The sequence below is a fragment of the Egretta garzetta genome, unplaced genomic scaffold, assembly GCF_000687185.1.
Source record: "Egretta garzetta isolate BGI_Z169 unplaced genomic scaffold, ASM68718v1 scaffold175, whole genome shotgun sequence".
Classification (NCBI taxonomy): domain Eukaryota; kingdom Metazoa; phylum Chordata; class Aves; order Pelecaniformes; family Ardeidae; genus Egretta; species Egretta garzetta.
Genome location: NW_009259860.1, coordinates 187,062 through 205,391, shown reverse-complemented (window position 1 = coordinate 205,391; position 18,330 = coordinate 187,062). Strand labels below are relative to the sequence as shown.

Sequence of the window (18,330 nt, the reverse complement as noted above, 5' to 3'; positions counted from 1 at the left end):
GACCTTAAACCAAACGTTGCAACTGTTTCATCTGAACAACTGCACTGGATGAAGCAGGATTTGTGGGTCTTTAGAGACCCTCCTACTGAAACATACGTCTACTTTTGAAAGAAAATCCTTTTCCTTCTATATTTATGTACATATTTTGTCTTAGCTTTATAAATAAAAAATAAATTTGAAACATTGCTAACATAAAAATTCAGAAATACTTAAGCTAGTGTAAGACTTAGAGAAGACTCACACACAGGAGACTGGGCTAACACCCGTGGATAATAAAACTCTTTTGCATAATGCAGCTGAAAGATGAAGCACTAGTGAAGGCTGTTGCCTGTAGGAATATTTTACTGAAGAAATCTTACTGGTAAGAGCAGAAGACACACAGTAAAGCAGCCAGAGTAGTACAGGAGAGATTATGGTTTCTCATGTAGAGCAGCTGAATACTACAGTTTCCATGAATTTCATGCTTATGAGATAATAAGTACACTAAAGATAAAATAAACTAAAAATGTGTATGGTCATGTGAGTATGAACACAGTCCTTAAACTGAAAGAGGCAGAGAGCAAACTGATGGAAGTTCTTGTAGATAACCCCAACCAAGAAGGATGAAATCCCTGTTCCGAGTATGTAGGTAATGCTGGCAAAGACAGGGTTATATAGTCATAAGCTTTTCAAAATTGGCACTAAAGACTGTGTTACCTGGACCACATTTCCCCAGAAATGTGTGAATAGACATCAGTATTTGTGAAGAATTAATAAAGTACCAGCAGCACAATGTAGGGTAGTTAAGAGCTCTACATTCTATTCAAAGTCTGAATTGTGTGTGGGAAAAAAAAAACCAACACCAAAACCAACACACAAATGAGGACCACTGATGGAAGATGAAGATATCCTAACTAAATCACTTGTCTGAAGAATACTGCTTATCTTATAAACTCAGTGGTATGAAAGCCCTGTGATGAGAGAATGGTGACTGCCTGTGCTCTGCTAAGTGTGCTAAGCCAAATTAAGCTGACACACAATACTCAGATATTGATTTTCTGGGAGCTTGACTTACAAATTTTAAACTTTTCCTTTAATAACCTTCACACATTCTATACACAAAGCTCTCATAAGCCACCAAAGGTAAGAAATGTGTTTTAGAAAGAAAGTCTAAGCCTCAATTTTAGTACTAGATACAAATGAGAAAATTCAGCCTAGGTATTAAAGCCAACGTGACAGTTTCATTCAATTAATCTTCATTTTCTGCTCTAATAGGAATAATAGCAATGGTAGAAGATAGGTGGTGGCTGTTCTGGCCAGACCTGACAGCTGCTGTATTGGAAGACAACACTTCCAGATTCTCTGCTCTTGCCCTATTTTCATATCAGCACTGAGAAGGGCAGATGTTGATGCAGTCCCAGTTCACTGTAACAGACAGTTTGCTGTCACTTTTGGTGCAGTAAGAAGGTTGTTCACCTAAATTCTCCCAGATCTGAGGTCCTGATGTCAGAAATTCATGCACTTCTATTAACAAAGCAGTAGCTGGAGAATGATCTCACTACATGTAAGACTTTTTATGGCTGTTATTCTGCACTACAGTACATTTCCTCACCAGTAGAGATCTGGTCATCTCAGCAGGTACTCACAGACTTTGCAAATTCACTGTAGTTCCTTTCTCTTCTTATGTAGCTCAAACTCTATAGAGTGCTCCCAGCAGGACCCTCACTAAACATTTACTATGCAGAAATCTTGTCAAGGTCATACACATCAAGTAAATACAGACCTGAACATATGAAAAACAACAGCTTTTCTCCTGAAGTGCTGCCGCAGAGCCCCTACTGCAGACCACTGGCTCCTGAACTCATGTCCCAAAATAAAAAAAGTCCAAAATTTCACCATAGTCTACAGAGGGATCTAGTGCAGCTCTTCCAGCTTTGTTGGGCTTCTCAGTTTTACAGCAAGCCTCATTATATTTACTTTTAACTCTAACTTAACTCCTGGGATTTAAATGCTTATATGAAAAACTCAGCTTTCATTTGTGCAGATTCCAGTTTCAGTGAAAACTGTAGAGAGAAAAAATATAAAATCTATGTTGTACCCTAAAAAATTCTCAAGTCTCTAAACCAAAACAAAGATTCTCAGACTATTTTTTCAAAGTTTCATAACTTTTAGCCAATGTTGTGATACTGTAGACTGAACAATGATTTTTACATGTCATGGTTGGCAACAGTATGCTCTACACACATTTTTCTCTATAGGTATTCCTGAGGCACCAGTCAGTATGGTTCCTAAGCACTTTCTCTATGATAATATAATCATGTATTTCTCTGGTAGTTTTCACAAAATACCATATGTATTATATACATACAGAACTATACAATGCTGATCCTCTGAGAAAAAAAAACCCACAGAACAAATTGCTGTCATCTTACTGGTATTTTAACATTTACGGCTGACACATCTGTGCTGTAACTTTGCCTACACATGTACTTTTAATTATTACTACAAAAGATAATACTCATTTAAAACTTTGTGTCCCTGCTTTGGAGACTTAAAATAGGGTTTTGATAGGGTGATCTCAGCTTTACATTAGTAGAAAGAGTTTTGCAACTGTTTCATAAAGTATGACGTTACTAATACAAGAAAATGTCTTTAAGAATAAGAATATCTAGTATTTATATTTAAGCTACATTTCACGCAAACTGTTGTAATGTAGTGTAATATATTTGTAATGTAACTGATAAAGGTAACTGAAGTTACTAAAAATATTGGCCAATTATTATTATTATTTAAAGTATTGGCTAAATTAATATATCACATACTACAACCCTGATCAATCTTGAGTTTTACTGTATTCAAAGGACCAAAAAGGCTGCATATGGCACAAATAAATCAAGCTGAACCATCACATCTACAAACTGTATTCTTTGGCTAAAACTGTAACATTTCACTTGCAAAATCTTATCTACTCCTAATGGTTGTCTGCCAAAGCAAATTTAGGTCACCAAGAACACCAGGAGAGGCTTTTTCCTTTTGCCTTGAACATGAAGAACTTTGCAGCTGAACTGTTCTTGTCCAGAATATTCAGACCACGGCTCTTTGCTTGATATTCCTGCCCACTCGTGATATTTTACTCTCCTTGCAGAATATGCAATGCAATAAGCACTGTCTTGAATCCACATCCTTTTCATCCGTAGAATAAAGTTACAGTGTATTAACTGAACTGCAGTAAAGCAGCATGGACAATGGAAGAAGATTATTCATACAATGAAAGAAATTAAAATTAACACAGCCTATATCTATTCTCTTCTTGTCATGGTTTAAACCATAATATTTCCGTGGTTGGTAGTTTGAATCACCAAAACCATGCAGGTTGGACTTATATGTAAACTCCTCCCATTATTTAGGTAACACCTAAAATGACCTCAACACAAAGCAACAAAGGTATTTCATTTCCTTCTGTCCTAATCACAACTGCTCACCAACAATTACATTAAAGGGCGTAAGTTCTGCCATGATTTTCTGATTGGGGTAATCAGTGTTGAGGCTACCGATGCAGTTACTGCTGCCCTTGGTACCCATCATTCCGAGACGGATGAGTAATCTTTCCTTGGGGCACACGGGCACCAGTAGAGCTGCCTGTTAACCTGAGCTACAAAACACAGCTCTCCTGGTGAAGGGGTATGTATCATCAGTCACCTTTAAACATTCTCCTCTTACGTTGCTCTGGGGTGATGATACGAGTTTTGTGGATATTTAAACAGATTCAGACAAGTGTGAATAGCTCCATTTATCCTTATCTTTCAACCCTGCTGTCTGAAGTGTTAACTCCTACAACACAGAACATAGTTTCCTTCACTTTTGCCAGGTGGCTTGCAGCACAGTTAGTACACAGCAAGCAATTCCTTCACAGAGGTTCAGACATCCACCACAAGAACAGGTAACATGTCTCAAGATAATCTGAAAAACCCTACATGCATGTCCTAGAATCAGGCAGCCCTATCTTGCTGGGCTACATGTGTGCGCTAGGACTATTGTTTTCAATGGGATAAAGTCAGCATTAGTCTATTTCTTGGTCCCTTCAGAGCCACAGAGTCTTATAACAGTCTGATCACCAAAGCTGTATGCACCTATGTGTTTTCAGCCCCAAATGGGAATGAATGGCATGAGATACTGCTGCTCAGAGGGGAGCGTTAGAAACCCCACTAATGTACTCAAGGCCAGAGGAAGCACAAACTACACATTTCATTTGGGCAGATTAGGATTTCTGTTTTCAAGGGAAGATGCAAGTCTGCTTAGAAGCCTTTAATAGAAAATGTTAGGCTTTAAGGGAATTACTACCAATACAGCTGAATGTTTTACTCAAAGCTTTTTGTTTGTTTGCTTGTAGGAAAAAGTGTGAGGAAAATTCATTTTGCAACATCATCTTCAAACAAAATCATCAGCTGTACTAAGGTATTGACTAAGCTGACTAAGACAGCACTGCTGATTGATGACACTGCAAGTTAAACCAAACACACACGCACTATCACCGTCAGGTTTGGGGCAGGCACATCAGGAGCATCCCTTGCCCCCCAGCATTCCCCCACAGTGTAACATCAAGTGCCCGCACCCAGCAAACCCCAGGGCTCCACAGCACGGAGAGCTGAACAGCAAGTCCCTCATGAGCAGGCAATGAATTGCCATTAATTCTACACAGGCATGACACACGATAAGCTCATGGTAGTAGTGAGTGCAGGCAGCCTTTACCCTGCCTTGATAAAATCTAAACTTCAGGGGATTACTTGGTCTTTGAAACATAAAAATTAAATTGCGCATTTATGGCGTATTCTGGAGAATTCACATCAGTCATCACTAGATTACAAGCTTCTGAATGGGAGGCATTATGAAAATTATCTAATGAATTTCATAGGGAGTTTGGCAGCAAACCTTCAAAAGTACATGAGTAGAAAATGCCATTTTTATCAAAGAAAACAACTGTAAACTTGATGGTTCCACATAAAAAAAATAAAAGGGCATAAAAGCCTTGGATAGATCAAACTATCACAGACACAGTTAAACTATTTCAACTGATAACTAACAGGTGTTGGGTTTTATTTTAATTATATGGAGCCATTTCTCTGGATCACAACATAACATATACAAGTAGATAAAGCAATTTCAGAGCAACAAAATCCATATCAAGAACAACTCGCCTGATCGTGACCAAAATAAAATATCCTACCTTTAGCATTTTGATTGCAACTATCTTGGCCTCACAAAACCATCATGACTTTACTGGATGAGGCACAAAGTCTTTTTTTGCCATGAGACTATCATGAAAACATTGGTACTGCACGTACCCAGTTAAAATCCTTACCTTCTGCAGGCTAGCAGGTGAACAGAATTTTCCAGGGTTGAAATACAGAAAATAAGACACCAATCCAAAAATGCATTTATGCAAATGATTGAGTTAAGCCACATGAGTAGTCCCCACTGAAATGGACATAGCCAACATTTGTGAATAAAGTAAAATACTGTTAGGCAACTAGTTCAGGCTTCAATATACAATGTTATTTCTGTGGTCAAAATATGACATTGCCTAAAATTGAAAAAACCCAATACCCATGACTTTGCCTCAAGAATGCAAAATTTCCTGACTCTCACAACATTACATGTACAACCTGGACATTTAACCATATCTACATAGTTTCTCTCCACTCTTATTTCCAGATCCTTAACATTTCTGTAAGCCAGTGATTTCCTAACACACCATGATAACAAAAATACCTTGGTCTAACACCTAAGCTTGCTGCCACAGAGGAGTCGCTGCATGTCAGTCTTGCTGCTTCTTCATCCAGCAGAGGTTCATCTCACCACATGCAGAGCTGCTTAATACTCACCTAAGCTTTCGTGAGCTAAGCCAAAGCATTTGTCCCGTCATGGTAACAGCTAATAAAAGTAGGCTTAGGATAGCAGCTGAATGGTGCCACACTACAGTAGATGCTGATGGCCATAGATATACCTATGCCTGCTACCGTTTCTCTAAAGAGGTCTGATTATCTTTGGCCACTATGTCTCTCTGATCACGTATCTGGAAGGAAACAGTTGGACTGCACAGTATCTGCATGACCTGCTAACACATACCTGTTTGTGACTACTGAATTACCTCCTCAACACAGGAGTACTATTGGGCAAACAATCCCACGAGAGTGGCTGGCAGGGTTTTAAAAGCAGCATTCACACCTGGACTAAAGTAACCAAACGCGGAAACAATGCATTAAAATATCAAGCAAGAAGTAAAGATTCTAAGAATATGACAGGTTGCAGCCCACGGTGCCCAGCCTGCATTGAAGGATATCATCAGTATCAGTCCTCTTCTGCATCATTAAAGACCTTAACAGACTCACAGTTTCAAAGAAAAAAAAAAATAAAAAATTAAAACCTAGCTTCCTTCTTTTTTCCTGGGTAACTACATGAAAACTCCACGTGGAGGTCTGTCTCATTACTGTTATTTCTAACTTTAAATATTATCTGAAAGAGGTCTTACTTTGGCTCCCAGCCCTGGCAGAAAGCAGGATTTTTCAGCTAACAAGGGCCTGGAGGTTCTACAAGACCATGGGGATTTTCAAAATACTCTTCCACTTTTTCAATAGTCAAATTAATAGATCATGCGCCAGATCCAAAGTGGCATTTTATGGATCACTTTAAAAAGGTACTCATGCTGTATAACTTTAAGACTGCTTTAAGATATGCAAGCAGTTCAAACCCATAGTCTATGTGACCACTACTATATTTTCATTGTTCTGCAATGGACCTCCTATGAAAAAATTGGCTTTTTTTCCCCAAAGGCAAAAGACTCGCTGAAGTACTCTGCTTTTAATAACTGCAGCTGCTCACCCCTGAGCTGTCACAATTTGCTAGCATGCATTTTCACTCAGTTTGTATTTCCATAGGCTTCAACGTGCCAAAAGGCTGCTACTGTTGGTGATGCTACAATTGCAGGGACATAGAAAGGCTGGAAGGGAAAAAACAATACCCGTCACATGCAAAATAATCACACCAGGAGCAGAAATGCATCCAATAGAGCTACATGCCTTCTCCAAAAAATCCACCAACAAACCACTTGCATAAACAGCAGATTTTAAGAGTTTTTCTTTAGTTTTTCTTTGCCTGATCTCATCTGTGGCTTTCTGCTACAGCAGCTTCACTTAGAGCTAGGTACCATTTTTTCCTCCCTACCCAGCCCAGCAAAACTGGCAATAATCAAACGAGACATATCAGACCATCCCTTCTGCAAGGGCTCCACAGCTCAGAAGGGGCAGCTCTGGCCATGGAAAACTCCTCACTCAGATCCAAAACTGTATTTCCCCATCTCACACACCAGCTTGCAGCTCACACAAATGTTGTGAGATCATCGTATTTCATGATCAGACAGGCAGCAAAATCAAGAATGTCAAGGCCTTTTTTTTTTTTGTCATGTTGCCTCACTGTTCCATATAGGAAGCAAACAGATAAGAGTTTTCTTTAACTAAAACATCCTGCCATTGAATTTAAAAGCAAAATCTTTGGAGCTTTCAAGTGGACTGTGCTAACATTCCAACACCTCAGTAAAACCATAAATGTGACGTATTCACTCCATACCCTACTTCACATGCTTCATACCAAAGCCAGTAAAATAATTCCTCAGCCTTTTATGTGTAATGTCTAACTGAATATACTACATGTTGCTCCCATAAGAGCTTTGCTAGCTCGTATGACTAGAAAAGACCAACACTGTTTTGAACACCAAGTCTATCACTAACACTAAAGACCGACACACTTTAAATCACAGATGTATTCGAAAAGTGATACTCAGCAAAGCAGTGTGAAGAGAAATGGAGACATGTGTTTCACTTGCCAACAGCTCAAAGTCAACAGAAAAACAGAGCTAAAATAAATATAGCAGTGCACCACACTACAGCATAAGCCAAATAGGCCAGAAAGAGTAAGACCATGTGTGGTCATTTAAATCATGCACAGAAAGGCTATTAAACAAGGGTGGAAAGTTTATCACTAAGCAAGGATGCTATTTACTTTATTTCGTGCCGTGATTTTATAAAGGTATTTGGAGCTCAAAACAGGGATTGACTGCAAGGCATCAGAGGACAGCATCTGGCTTTCTGAAATGCCCCCAAGGCAACATCATGTTAACCTGGCTGCATTCTTACAACCTGAATTTTAAGGGACAGCTGAGAGGGTCGATCAGCCATTGGTAGACATGTTCTACCACATGAAAAAGCTAAACCTCTACATCCTCCGCTTGCTGAAGGAGAAGGTCAGTATTTCAAGCCTGAACACCCAGAACTTGGCAGAACATGATGCCAAATTGAGAAGGGTTGAGTACCTCCTGCTTTTCTGTCTGAAAGTAAAGCTCATTAATTGAAAGGATGCACCCCACGCAATTCAGTGAACAGAGGCTGTATCTGAAGGAATCAGGGGAGCAGCAGCACAGCTTTCCCATTGCACTTACCCAGTGAAACAGCACCTCTGTTGGACGACGCTTGTCTGCTTCCTTTACCATCAGGACTTCTCAATGTCATCCTTAATTTAAAAACCCGAGCCCAGCCTTCTCAACTGAGAACTCATTGTGGACTGCCCCTAGCTCTGAAAACAGTCTTCAGTGTGACTAGTAACAGGAAGAAACTTACTTCTGCAGGAAGTCCTAGCTTCTAGGGAGTATGTTTCATAAAAGCAGTACAAGTTCATCTTAACTTCTCCTATGTGGCTTCTTGGACAAATTTCTAGACATAATGCTAGCACTGTTTGCTGACATCCCACTTCTTAACTTGCTTCTCACAATTATAAAAGAATTAGTTAATGGGAAAAATTCAGAAGCAATGAACATTTGCCAAGGGAAGATTCTTCCAAACCCTCCAAAATAAAGATCTCTACCATCTCTCTGATTTTTTTTTTTTTTTTAAAACAGTCCACACAGAAACTACTTGGTTTTGTGTACTTACTGACAAACCAAACTCTCTGTAAAATATAAAAGCATGACTAAAATAATTCCAGGTGAAGTAACACAGCCCCAGCTACAGAGCATTTACAGACAGCTCTGCTACATTACACCTTTTATTACAAATTTATTGTGTTTGAGATACATAGTTATGCATATGAGCTAATACCAAGAAAGCAAACAGTCACCATTTGAGGACGTGTTTGAGAATGAGAACATCTCTTACTCCATGGAATGAAGAGAATATTGTCCTCTCAAAATTCTTAGCAAACTTTTTTCATAATTTTATTACAACAATTCATACAGTTTTAGGTTTGCACTATGTCATAAATGTAACTTAAAATTAGAAAAAAGCACTTGACTCAACCTTTTTGTGGTATTCTAACAATTTTATTTTAAGTATTGATTTGTAATCTGATTTGTTGTATGTAACCCAAATTTGCTAGGTTGGGTTTTGTGGTTTTGCTTTCTTAAAGCCACTTTAGGAATAAATCCCAGATTCCTTACTACTGAATATACTCCTAAATGAATGATTCCTCAATGCTATGATATCTACCACTCTAACTGTACTGGAGTAAAAAATAAGATTTGACTGAATTTTATAGCATATTATTATGCCAGAACATGCCACTGAAGAAGTGTCTTCCCAGCCGCAGGCAACTATATTGGTTAGTATCATGAAGCATTAACAGACCTGAAATAACTGTTCCTGTATAGCAAAAGCATTATCGTATTTTCACTTCCATTACTCTCTATGTAACATCACAATTTTAACTTTTTTTTTCCTTTATATGATTATATTTACAGGATATATCCTTTATGGATCCAGCTCTAAAATCTACTCCTTTTCCTGAAATGCTGAGAAACTTACCAACACACACAAAATGTTCCAACTGTTTTTTTGAACATACAGAATTATCTCTATTACACTGTTCAGTCACCTTTCACTAGGCTCCCCGGTTAAAACTAATGAAGTATAGAAGGAACGACTCTCTTTGTGAAATTCTGTAGACACTCATTAACCAGGCTGCCCAGCTCTTTTTCCCACAGCACTAAGAATGGTGTGAATCTACAGACATCTTAGGGAATTATTCCTGGTTTTCTAGACACCTTCTCCAAAAATAAGTATATTACTGACTTTCTAAATAGTATCCAGTGACTGACTGGAGCCATAGTCAGCCTGATTTACTAATGAGCACAGTCCCAAAATAGCAGATATTCTTTTCACCCATGCAGACATGGACCATACTGGCCCTTCCACTGAAGACCTATCTGTTTCATAATCCAAGATGTCAGCGTTAAAATACACCAAATCCCAGACCAGCTGGATCTGCTTCTCTTTGAGCAGACCCTGGTAGTTTAGCCTCTCAGTAGCAGTCGCTTGCAGAACTAGAAAACCCTGAATCTGCTCTTTTGCTTTAGTGCAGAATCAGGGAAGTCTTCAGGTCCTGCAGCTCAACTGCAGATGGATGATGAACAGCAGTGCAAGTGGGTTTGTGTCATCCTATGAAAGACACAGGTGTGTACCCATTATACCATTGATAATGGGCAAAAGACTGCAAGACAACAAAGAGGGAAACACATGTCAACAATTTAAGCACCATCCATATCCTTCACATATCAGTTATCTGCAAGTTGCTACGCAGCACACACCTCTGTAGTGCCTGCATTTGTAAGATTCCAGGTACATTGCAGTTGCTTCTCTCAGTTCTTTTGTCATCAAAAAAAACCGGAGAACCGCTGCGCCAGTACAGTGTACTTGCCACTACATGGCACCTTTTTGAATGAATAGGAAATCTGAAAGCAAAGATCTATGCTAATTAGCTGGCTATACCGAGGGTAGGTAGCAAGTCTTAAGGGTACTGGCGTAAGTTAAAACAAAAGATTCAGCTTCTTTTGAAGACATCATAAATTAATTCACATCAAGGCTGACAAGTGTGAACATTTTCAAGTATAAAGACAAATTCAAAAGTTCTAACCCGGAACAAGAACACCATCACAATATCCCCAGTGCCATGTTGTAAAGTGGAGCCTGTCTGATTCCATACCTTCTGAATTTTACAGCCTTTGCATGCCCAAAGGGACCCATCATTAAAAGGTCACTTCAGAAATAAATTACCTTCTCCCTTGTGGCAAGTTTCTATGAAGTAAAAGCCTAACATTGACACCTCCCCACAGCAGGGTATTTATTGTCTGTTCCAGAGAGGGCAAGCAGGGCTATGAATCTGATGACACCAACAGAGGCACACAACAGAAAAATGAGAGAATTGAACAGGCATGGCTGCGAAGACTTCCTCTCTACCATGCACACTACCTCTAGCCATAAGCACAAATAAAGGCACCAAACAAGCCTTCTCATCCTACCCCTTTCCTTCTCTACTCATTTCTCTGTAAAAGATGCTTCTGAAAAGTGAAGTCTGCTAGGAGAATGCCTAAAATCCTAATCATCAAGAGCAAATGATGCATGAAACAGATAAGCATGCACGTTAGACTAATATTTTCAGGCAGGCATAGTAGACAAGTATTTTTAGGAAAGCAAATTTCCATAAAAACAGAGTTTCTTCTCGGGTTAGCCTGTTACTTCGGATAGATTCTCTTCATCAGAGCAAGTATTCTAAAAGGTCCTCCTCCTCCACAAAAGTGGCACCATTCACAGAACTGCCCTTTTTAGCAGAAAAATAACAACTAACACTTATTTACTGCAACCCTTTTGTGAATCTACTGAATTCTCTAACACCTGAACACAAAGACTTAGGGTGTCAAGGACAAGCATTTAAATAAATTTCCTTGTCTCTCACAAGAAGCATAACATTCAAAAGAACAAGATCAAAGGAGCAATATTATTTATACCCATCTCCCATATGCTCATTTGTCATAATGTTGACAGATCTATAAATTCAGCAGACTTTAATAGGCAATACAACTCAACTGGAACATGCGTAAATTTGAACAGCCAGCAGTTGACGTCTCTCAATTTGAACAATCTGCCAGCAGACAGGGGAAAGGAAGGGGAAAATACAAATAGGTGCACAATCCCACAGGCTGGGAATACTCAACACATGAAGCAAAACCAAACACCACTTACTTCAGATTTGGAGGACATGTTTTCCTCCATGTCAGAATCATTGGGATCTACAATATCATCAAACGGTGGCAGAGTAGGTGTCCTCTTTTCCAGTGCATCATTTTCAATTTTGACTCTCCCCACCTTGAGTTGAGATCTATCCTTTATCTGTTTTTTGTCAGCTGAACAAGTAAGAATCAATGGTGGGGCACTAGAAAAACTTTTAAATAATGAATCTGAGCCACTTTTTTTTCTTTTTTTTGCAGAAGGTTCATCAGAGTCCAGAATAGAGGACCTTTTTGGGGGGGTCTTCTTTTCTTGCTGCTGCCCACCTGTTATGGGAGGGATAGGGGTGTTTTCAGATTTTGGCTCCTTCGACATAGGCTTGGGTTCCTTGAAGGCCATCTTAGGAACTATTTTTTCATCTTTTAGTGGTTTGTTTTCTTTGGGTTTCTTAGAGGATTCTTTGGAAGATTTGATGTGTTCCCTGGAAGGTTCTTTGAAGGCACTTTTATGTTCTTTTGAGTCTTTAGAAGTTTTTTCCTTGTGCTCCTTTGTTAACTTGTGGGTCTTTGAAAAACTGTTACTACTGCTGCTGCTGCTATTTGTATTCAGAATCCTAGTTGGGTCCTGCAAAAAGGAGATGCCAAATTTTACTTACAACAAAAACAAAAAAAAAAAAAAAAGAGAAAGAAAAATAACTCTTAAAGCCCCAGAAGACAGACACAATATGGACACAGGATTAATATTAAAAATTTGGAACTGCAGGTTGAAAACCAGGAACTGCAAATACCTACATAAGAACAGATAGAAACCCCATCATTTTGGTCAACTTATCTGTTATAAAGTGGTGGAATGTAAGCAGTTGCCACTGATTGTCAATATCTGCAAGACAAGCTGGTTTTGATCTTAATAATTAGGTATCTTTTTAATGAAACATCATCAGATTAACATAAAGACAGCTTAGGAAATGTTAACCACGACAATTAACTATCAGAAAAACAACAACACAAGGGAAGATCAGGATATGAACTATACACTGTTAAAAGAGTTACTTCAGGTTCGGAGCGAAACACATGCTCCTGATGACATTTCGGGCAAAGCTTGGCTTCTCTGCTGTGATCCTCTCTCAAGTTTTTGCCAGATCCTTCTCCTCATACACAATAACTCTGGGTCCATCCTGGCTATGGATTTGATACACATTTGATACTTGATTTGATACACATCTCTTTTTATGCAAAACCTCCTTTACTAAAAATGCTTTCTTCTTCGTATTTAGTGCTGCTGTCTCTACTATTTCATGACATTTTTTAAAAATTTGATTGTTACAAGTGAGAAGGATTTTTGAGCGGGTGATGACTCAGACATGCTGTAAGATAGGCAAAAGCAGGAGCAGAGCAGTATCATTCCTCACTCATATATATTTAGTTAGACCTGTCCCAAAACACAGTTCTAGAATCACAGCTTTAATGAAATTATTAGGTTTAAAGAGAGGGTGATGAACAATACTTAAAATAATGTGTTCTTCCAATACATCTTTTATGCAAAGAAAGCATTCTTGGAAATAGGGAACTACTGAAAAGGGTGTTAGTTGGTATAAATATTACAAATACACTTCTGCACTTCTGGGTTTGACTTTCAATAATTTGGTCAGTTATCCATCCAAGTCCTTTGTAAGCTGCAGACCAAAGTGTGGCACTCCAAAGTCTCTCATCTGTGTAAGACTGGATATACTTTCATCTGTATAAAATTAATGTACAAATCCCTAGCTGTGTTTTATTTTCCAGCAACCCACACTTACCATACAGTGCTAAGAATCTGCTTTTCTTTTTTGACCCTTGTACGGGTTTTGGCTGGGACAGAGTTAATTTTCTTCATAGTAACTTGTATGGGGCTATGTTTCGGATGCACGATCAAAACAGTGTTGATAGCACACTGATGTTTTAGCTATTGATGAGCAACATTCACACAGAGTCAAGACCTTTTCTGCTTCTCACCCCATCCCACCAGAAAGGAGGCTGGGGGTGCACAAGAAGTTGGGAGGGGACACAGCTGGGACAGCTGACCCCAGCTGAGCAAAGGGATATTCCATACCATGTGACGTCATGCCCAGCATATAAAGCTGGGGGAAGAAGAACAAGGGAGAGGATGTTCAGAGCAATGGCATTTGTCTTCCCAAAGTAACTATTACACAGGATAGAGCCCTGCTTTCATGGAATTGACTGAAGACCTGCCTGCTGATGGGAAGTAGTGAAGGAATGCCTTGCTTTGCTTATCGTACAGGTGCAGCTTTTGCTTTTCCTATTAAACTGTCTTAATCAAAACCCATGAGTTATCTCACTTTTACCCTTCCGATTCTCTCCCCCATCACACCAGCAGGAACTGAGCAAGTGGCTTTGTGGGGCTCAGCTGCTCACTGGGTTTAAAGCACAACAACCCTCTAGTATATATGTAGATGTGGAATGCCTGGCTGTCTAACACCACCACAGATTTATAAAACTGCAGAAGGGAAAACATACTCAGCTTTTCTTCCCTCTTACTTAACCGCCATTTCACCCACAACATAGATGGGATAGGAGCACTGCACTGGAAACTGAAGGACCAAAACAGGACAGTCAAATATTATATATATATTTCAGTCAAAACTCCTTTACTGGTGGTTTTTTGTTAAATTAAAAAACAAACAAACAAACAAAAAAGCTCCATATTTTGTTTGATACAAGACCAGGCCCAAAGGTTGACATATTAACTAATTATTCATGCTTTTATCTTCACATCTTGTTCTACCATGACAGAGCTGTAAGCGTTCCCCTGGGGAGGAATAAAGTATGTGCCATTAATAAACTAGATTAAGTCCTTATGTTTCTTATTGGTCTCCTTACCACATATTTTAAATTGCTCCAAAAGGAGAGCAATTTTTAGTGGTTTTCCAACAGATGAGAGCTGTGAAACAGGTCCTGGGCCACAGCAGTATTAAAACCAATAAGAACTTGAGATCTTTCTTGCCTTTTCAATTTTAAACCCAGACTTCTTTCCTCTTTCTACAATATGGAAGCACATGTTTTGGGATGAAATGTGGCTAAATAGTCACATTACGCACAGCATAGATCTTACTGAAAATTAGAATGTACTTTCAATCCATTTTCTTATTTATCAAAACCTAATTGTGTTTAAATGTGTTTAAATGTTTCTTTTCCTTCCCACTTTAAAAAGTGGTGCAAGGAATTAAGAATGAATGATGTACTTCTGCTGAGAGACAAATAAAACAGTCTTTTCTCAAGTTCATATGTAAAATGGAGATCACGTGGTTTTGACAGCTAAGATTTACACATCATAGCTTACATTTATGTATTCATCAAATATTGAAGTAACCCAAGTGAATGTTAGACTTTGATACATCACATAACAAACATGAGAATAATACAGAGGATTATATGCATGTTAAAATACCTGCAGATGTTTTCTTTCCATAAGCCAGGTAACACCATGTACATACAGTACTTCAAGATATACAGTCGCTTTCACAGAGCAGTACTAACAGATGTTTAAAAATAAGTATTTTAGGAAGCATGATAAAAATCTGAAGTTTTACCAACAGAGAAAGACTGTGCTACTGTGACTGTTACACTCAACTCCTGCTCCGATGTTGGCTAACACAGCTCATGCTAAGGCCTGATTATGGTGGGAGCAGCTAGAGCATCAGGTAGGCAAGACAGGTGGCCAGAAAGAGCTGAAGGGTCATTATGCAGCCATCATCACCTGCAAATTGCTGTCTCCTGCAGCCATCATTCTTGTCTGGCAGTTTGGTCAGAATCTGCTAACATATGGAAATTATATAAGCCAAACCTCCAAACTGGAAGGTATAAAACATGAGCTTATGAGGAAAAAAAGAAGCATTTGAAGCAGATCCATCAGCAGCCAGACTGCTGAGGCCTTCCTGTTTCCCAGTGTGTGATACAGGGGACACCCACACTGTGACAGAGGAGGAAGGATGAGCACTCTCACCATTGGCTAGGTATCTAATTTATTTTTTTTTAGCTCCTAAGTGCATGGAATAAGAGTTACAGTTATAAATTACGGAACCATATTGCTCAAGTGGTGAATAACTGAATTCACATGACAGACTTGTCCGGGCAAGGAGGACTGAGCCCTGTTTGTTGTATTTCTTAATGAGCTCCTGAAATAAAGTTTAAAAGACAGGGTACATCATCCTGTGAATTTGAGAGATCCAAATGGACCATGGCAGCTGCTCAATAGGTAACACATTTCCAGATTAAAACAATTCTGTAGCTATAAGGCAAAAAATAGTGTTGAACTCTCTATATATCTTGCAGGGTCAGATTCTGACTTCACACCACAAAATGTGATTACCAATTTGGTTGAACATGAGTTTAAATAAGCAGTATCCTCTGGAAATAATTTCAAACCTCTCCAGTTGCTGACAGGCATTAGGAACCTAATTAACAAATTAAGCAATCGGGAGAGAAGGGGGTGGTTCATTAAATTTTATGAAGCCATTAAACCAAGCACATTGGCATGGTCATGCCAGTCTACTGTACTCTAGGTTTAGTCTACAAATTTAGGATTAATGTTCATAAAAACATGCGTTGTTTTAATTTGTAATAAAAAAGCATTACTTCAAATGTTATGTCTATTGAAATAACATGTCCATCTTAAGCCAATGGTCTGGAATTAGTTTCAAATATGCCTCCTGCTCAAGGGGAAAAGAAGAGGAAGGTATCTAAAAGGAATTGCTTGCTCAAAGAAATTCAGATTTCTGTTGAACACAAATGCATTTATTATTGAATAAAAACACTAACTGATTTGGGGGGTAAAAAAACCCAAAACAACACACCACCCACAACATTTTGAAAGCCTCCACAAATACTGCGGTATTCTTCCACTTGCTAGCTGCATGATGGAGATGAATTTACCTACTGCCAGTTCTTCTTACAGATTATTACTGTATCACACATTTACAAAGCTTTCCACACTTCAGCTTGTCCAGCCCGCCAAACTACTGTGACCAATGACATTAGGAGAATTAGAAGCAGATGGAGAATTACAAGGCACACTGGTTTGACAGAGAAAGCCAGAAGGGGGAGCATAAAACAATATTTTTTTTTTTTCTGGTCACACATGGGAATAAGAGCTTTTGGGTTTTTTTGTTTATAAAGTAAACCTAATTTCACTGCAGCTGACACTACAGCTCATTCCAAAAGACAATCATCCCAACAAAACTAATCAAGCTGTTTCACTCTATTCTGTGCATGTAGTATTTACATAATACAAACAGACACAGTAATACAACTGATTTAAAAGCAACACAAGTATCTGTAGCTAGCCTGCAGCTATTTTTGAATTCTGAAAAAAATGCATAAAGTAACGTTTCATGCATTTCTGCATGTCCTCTGTATTTCCAAGACTAAAGCTTGGTTTTAGAATCACAGTACTGAGGCTCACTAATACCATCTCCATTAAATTAAACACAAAATCATGGAACTTCAGAAATAAAAATATCTATATTTTTTAAGACACATTTCAGAAGAAGATGTGACAGAAAGCAAACTGACAGTTCTCTCTTACTTCATACTGCATTGTATTTTTTTTTTTTTTTTAAATAAATGAATGCTAGACTAATAATACCACTTTGTTGCACTGGTTTTACTGTCTTGACTGCAATTCGCCTCTAACCAGAAAGTCTATGTAGTGCTTTGTAATGGCAAACGGGTAAGCAAGTATTCTTAGTTTCTGGTTTTCCATACACAGAGTTTAAAAGTAGGCTCGAAGTTTACTTTGGTATTAACAGACAATGTCACTCCAGTCTTCAAAAAGGGCAAGAAGGAGGACCCAGGGAACTACAGGCCGGTTAGTCTCACCTCTGTCCCTGGAAAGGTGATGGAACAACTCCTTCTGAGTGTCCTCTCCAAGCAAGTGGATGAAAAAAAGATCATCAGGAGTACCCAGCACGGATTCACCAAGGGGAAATCATGCCTGACCAATCTGTTAGCCTTCTATGATGGCATGACCGGCTGGGTAGATGAGGGGAGAGCAGCGGATGTTGTCTACCTTAACTTCAGCAAGGCTTTTGACACTGTCTCCCACCACATCCTCATAGGGAAGCTCATGAAGTATGGGTTGGATGACTGAACAGTGAGGTGGATTGGGAACTGGCTGAATGGCAGGGCTCAGAGGGTTCTGATCGGCAGGGCAGAGTCCAGTTGGATGCTGGTAGCTAGTGGAGTTCCCCAGGGCTCAGTACTCGGCCCAGTCTTGTTCAACTTATTCATCAATGACCTGGATGAGGGGA

At 38.9% G+C, this 18,330-nt stretch overlaps 1 protein-coding gene across 1 annotated transcript in view; it reads right to left on the bottom strand.

Annotated features, from left to right (window-relative positions):
• Positions 1–18,330, bottom strand: part of MLLT3 (MLLT3 super elongation complex subunit) — a 133,638-nt gene that overhangs the window by 23,970 nt on the left and 91,338 nt on the right. Inside the window, exon 6 of the mRNA XM_035895577.1 lies at positions 12,042–12,650. Coding sequence (XP_035751470.1) covers positions 12,042–12,650 — 609 coding nt within the window. The remainder of the gene's footprint in view (positions 1–12,041; positions 12,651–18,330) is intronic.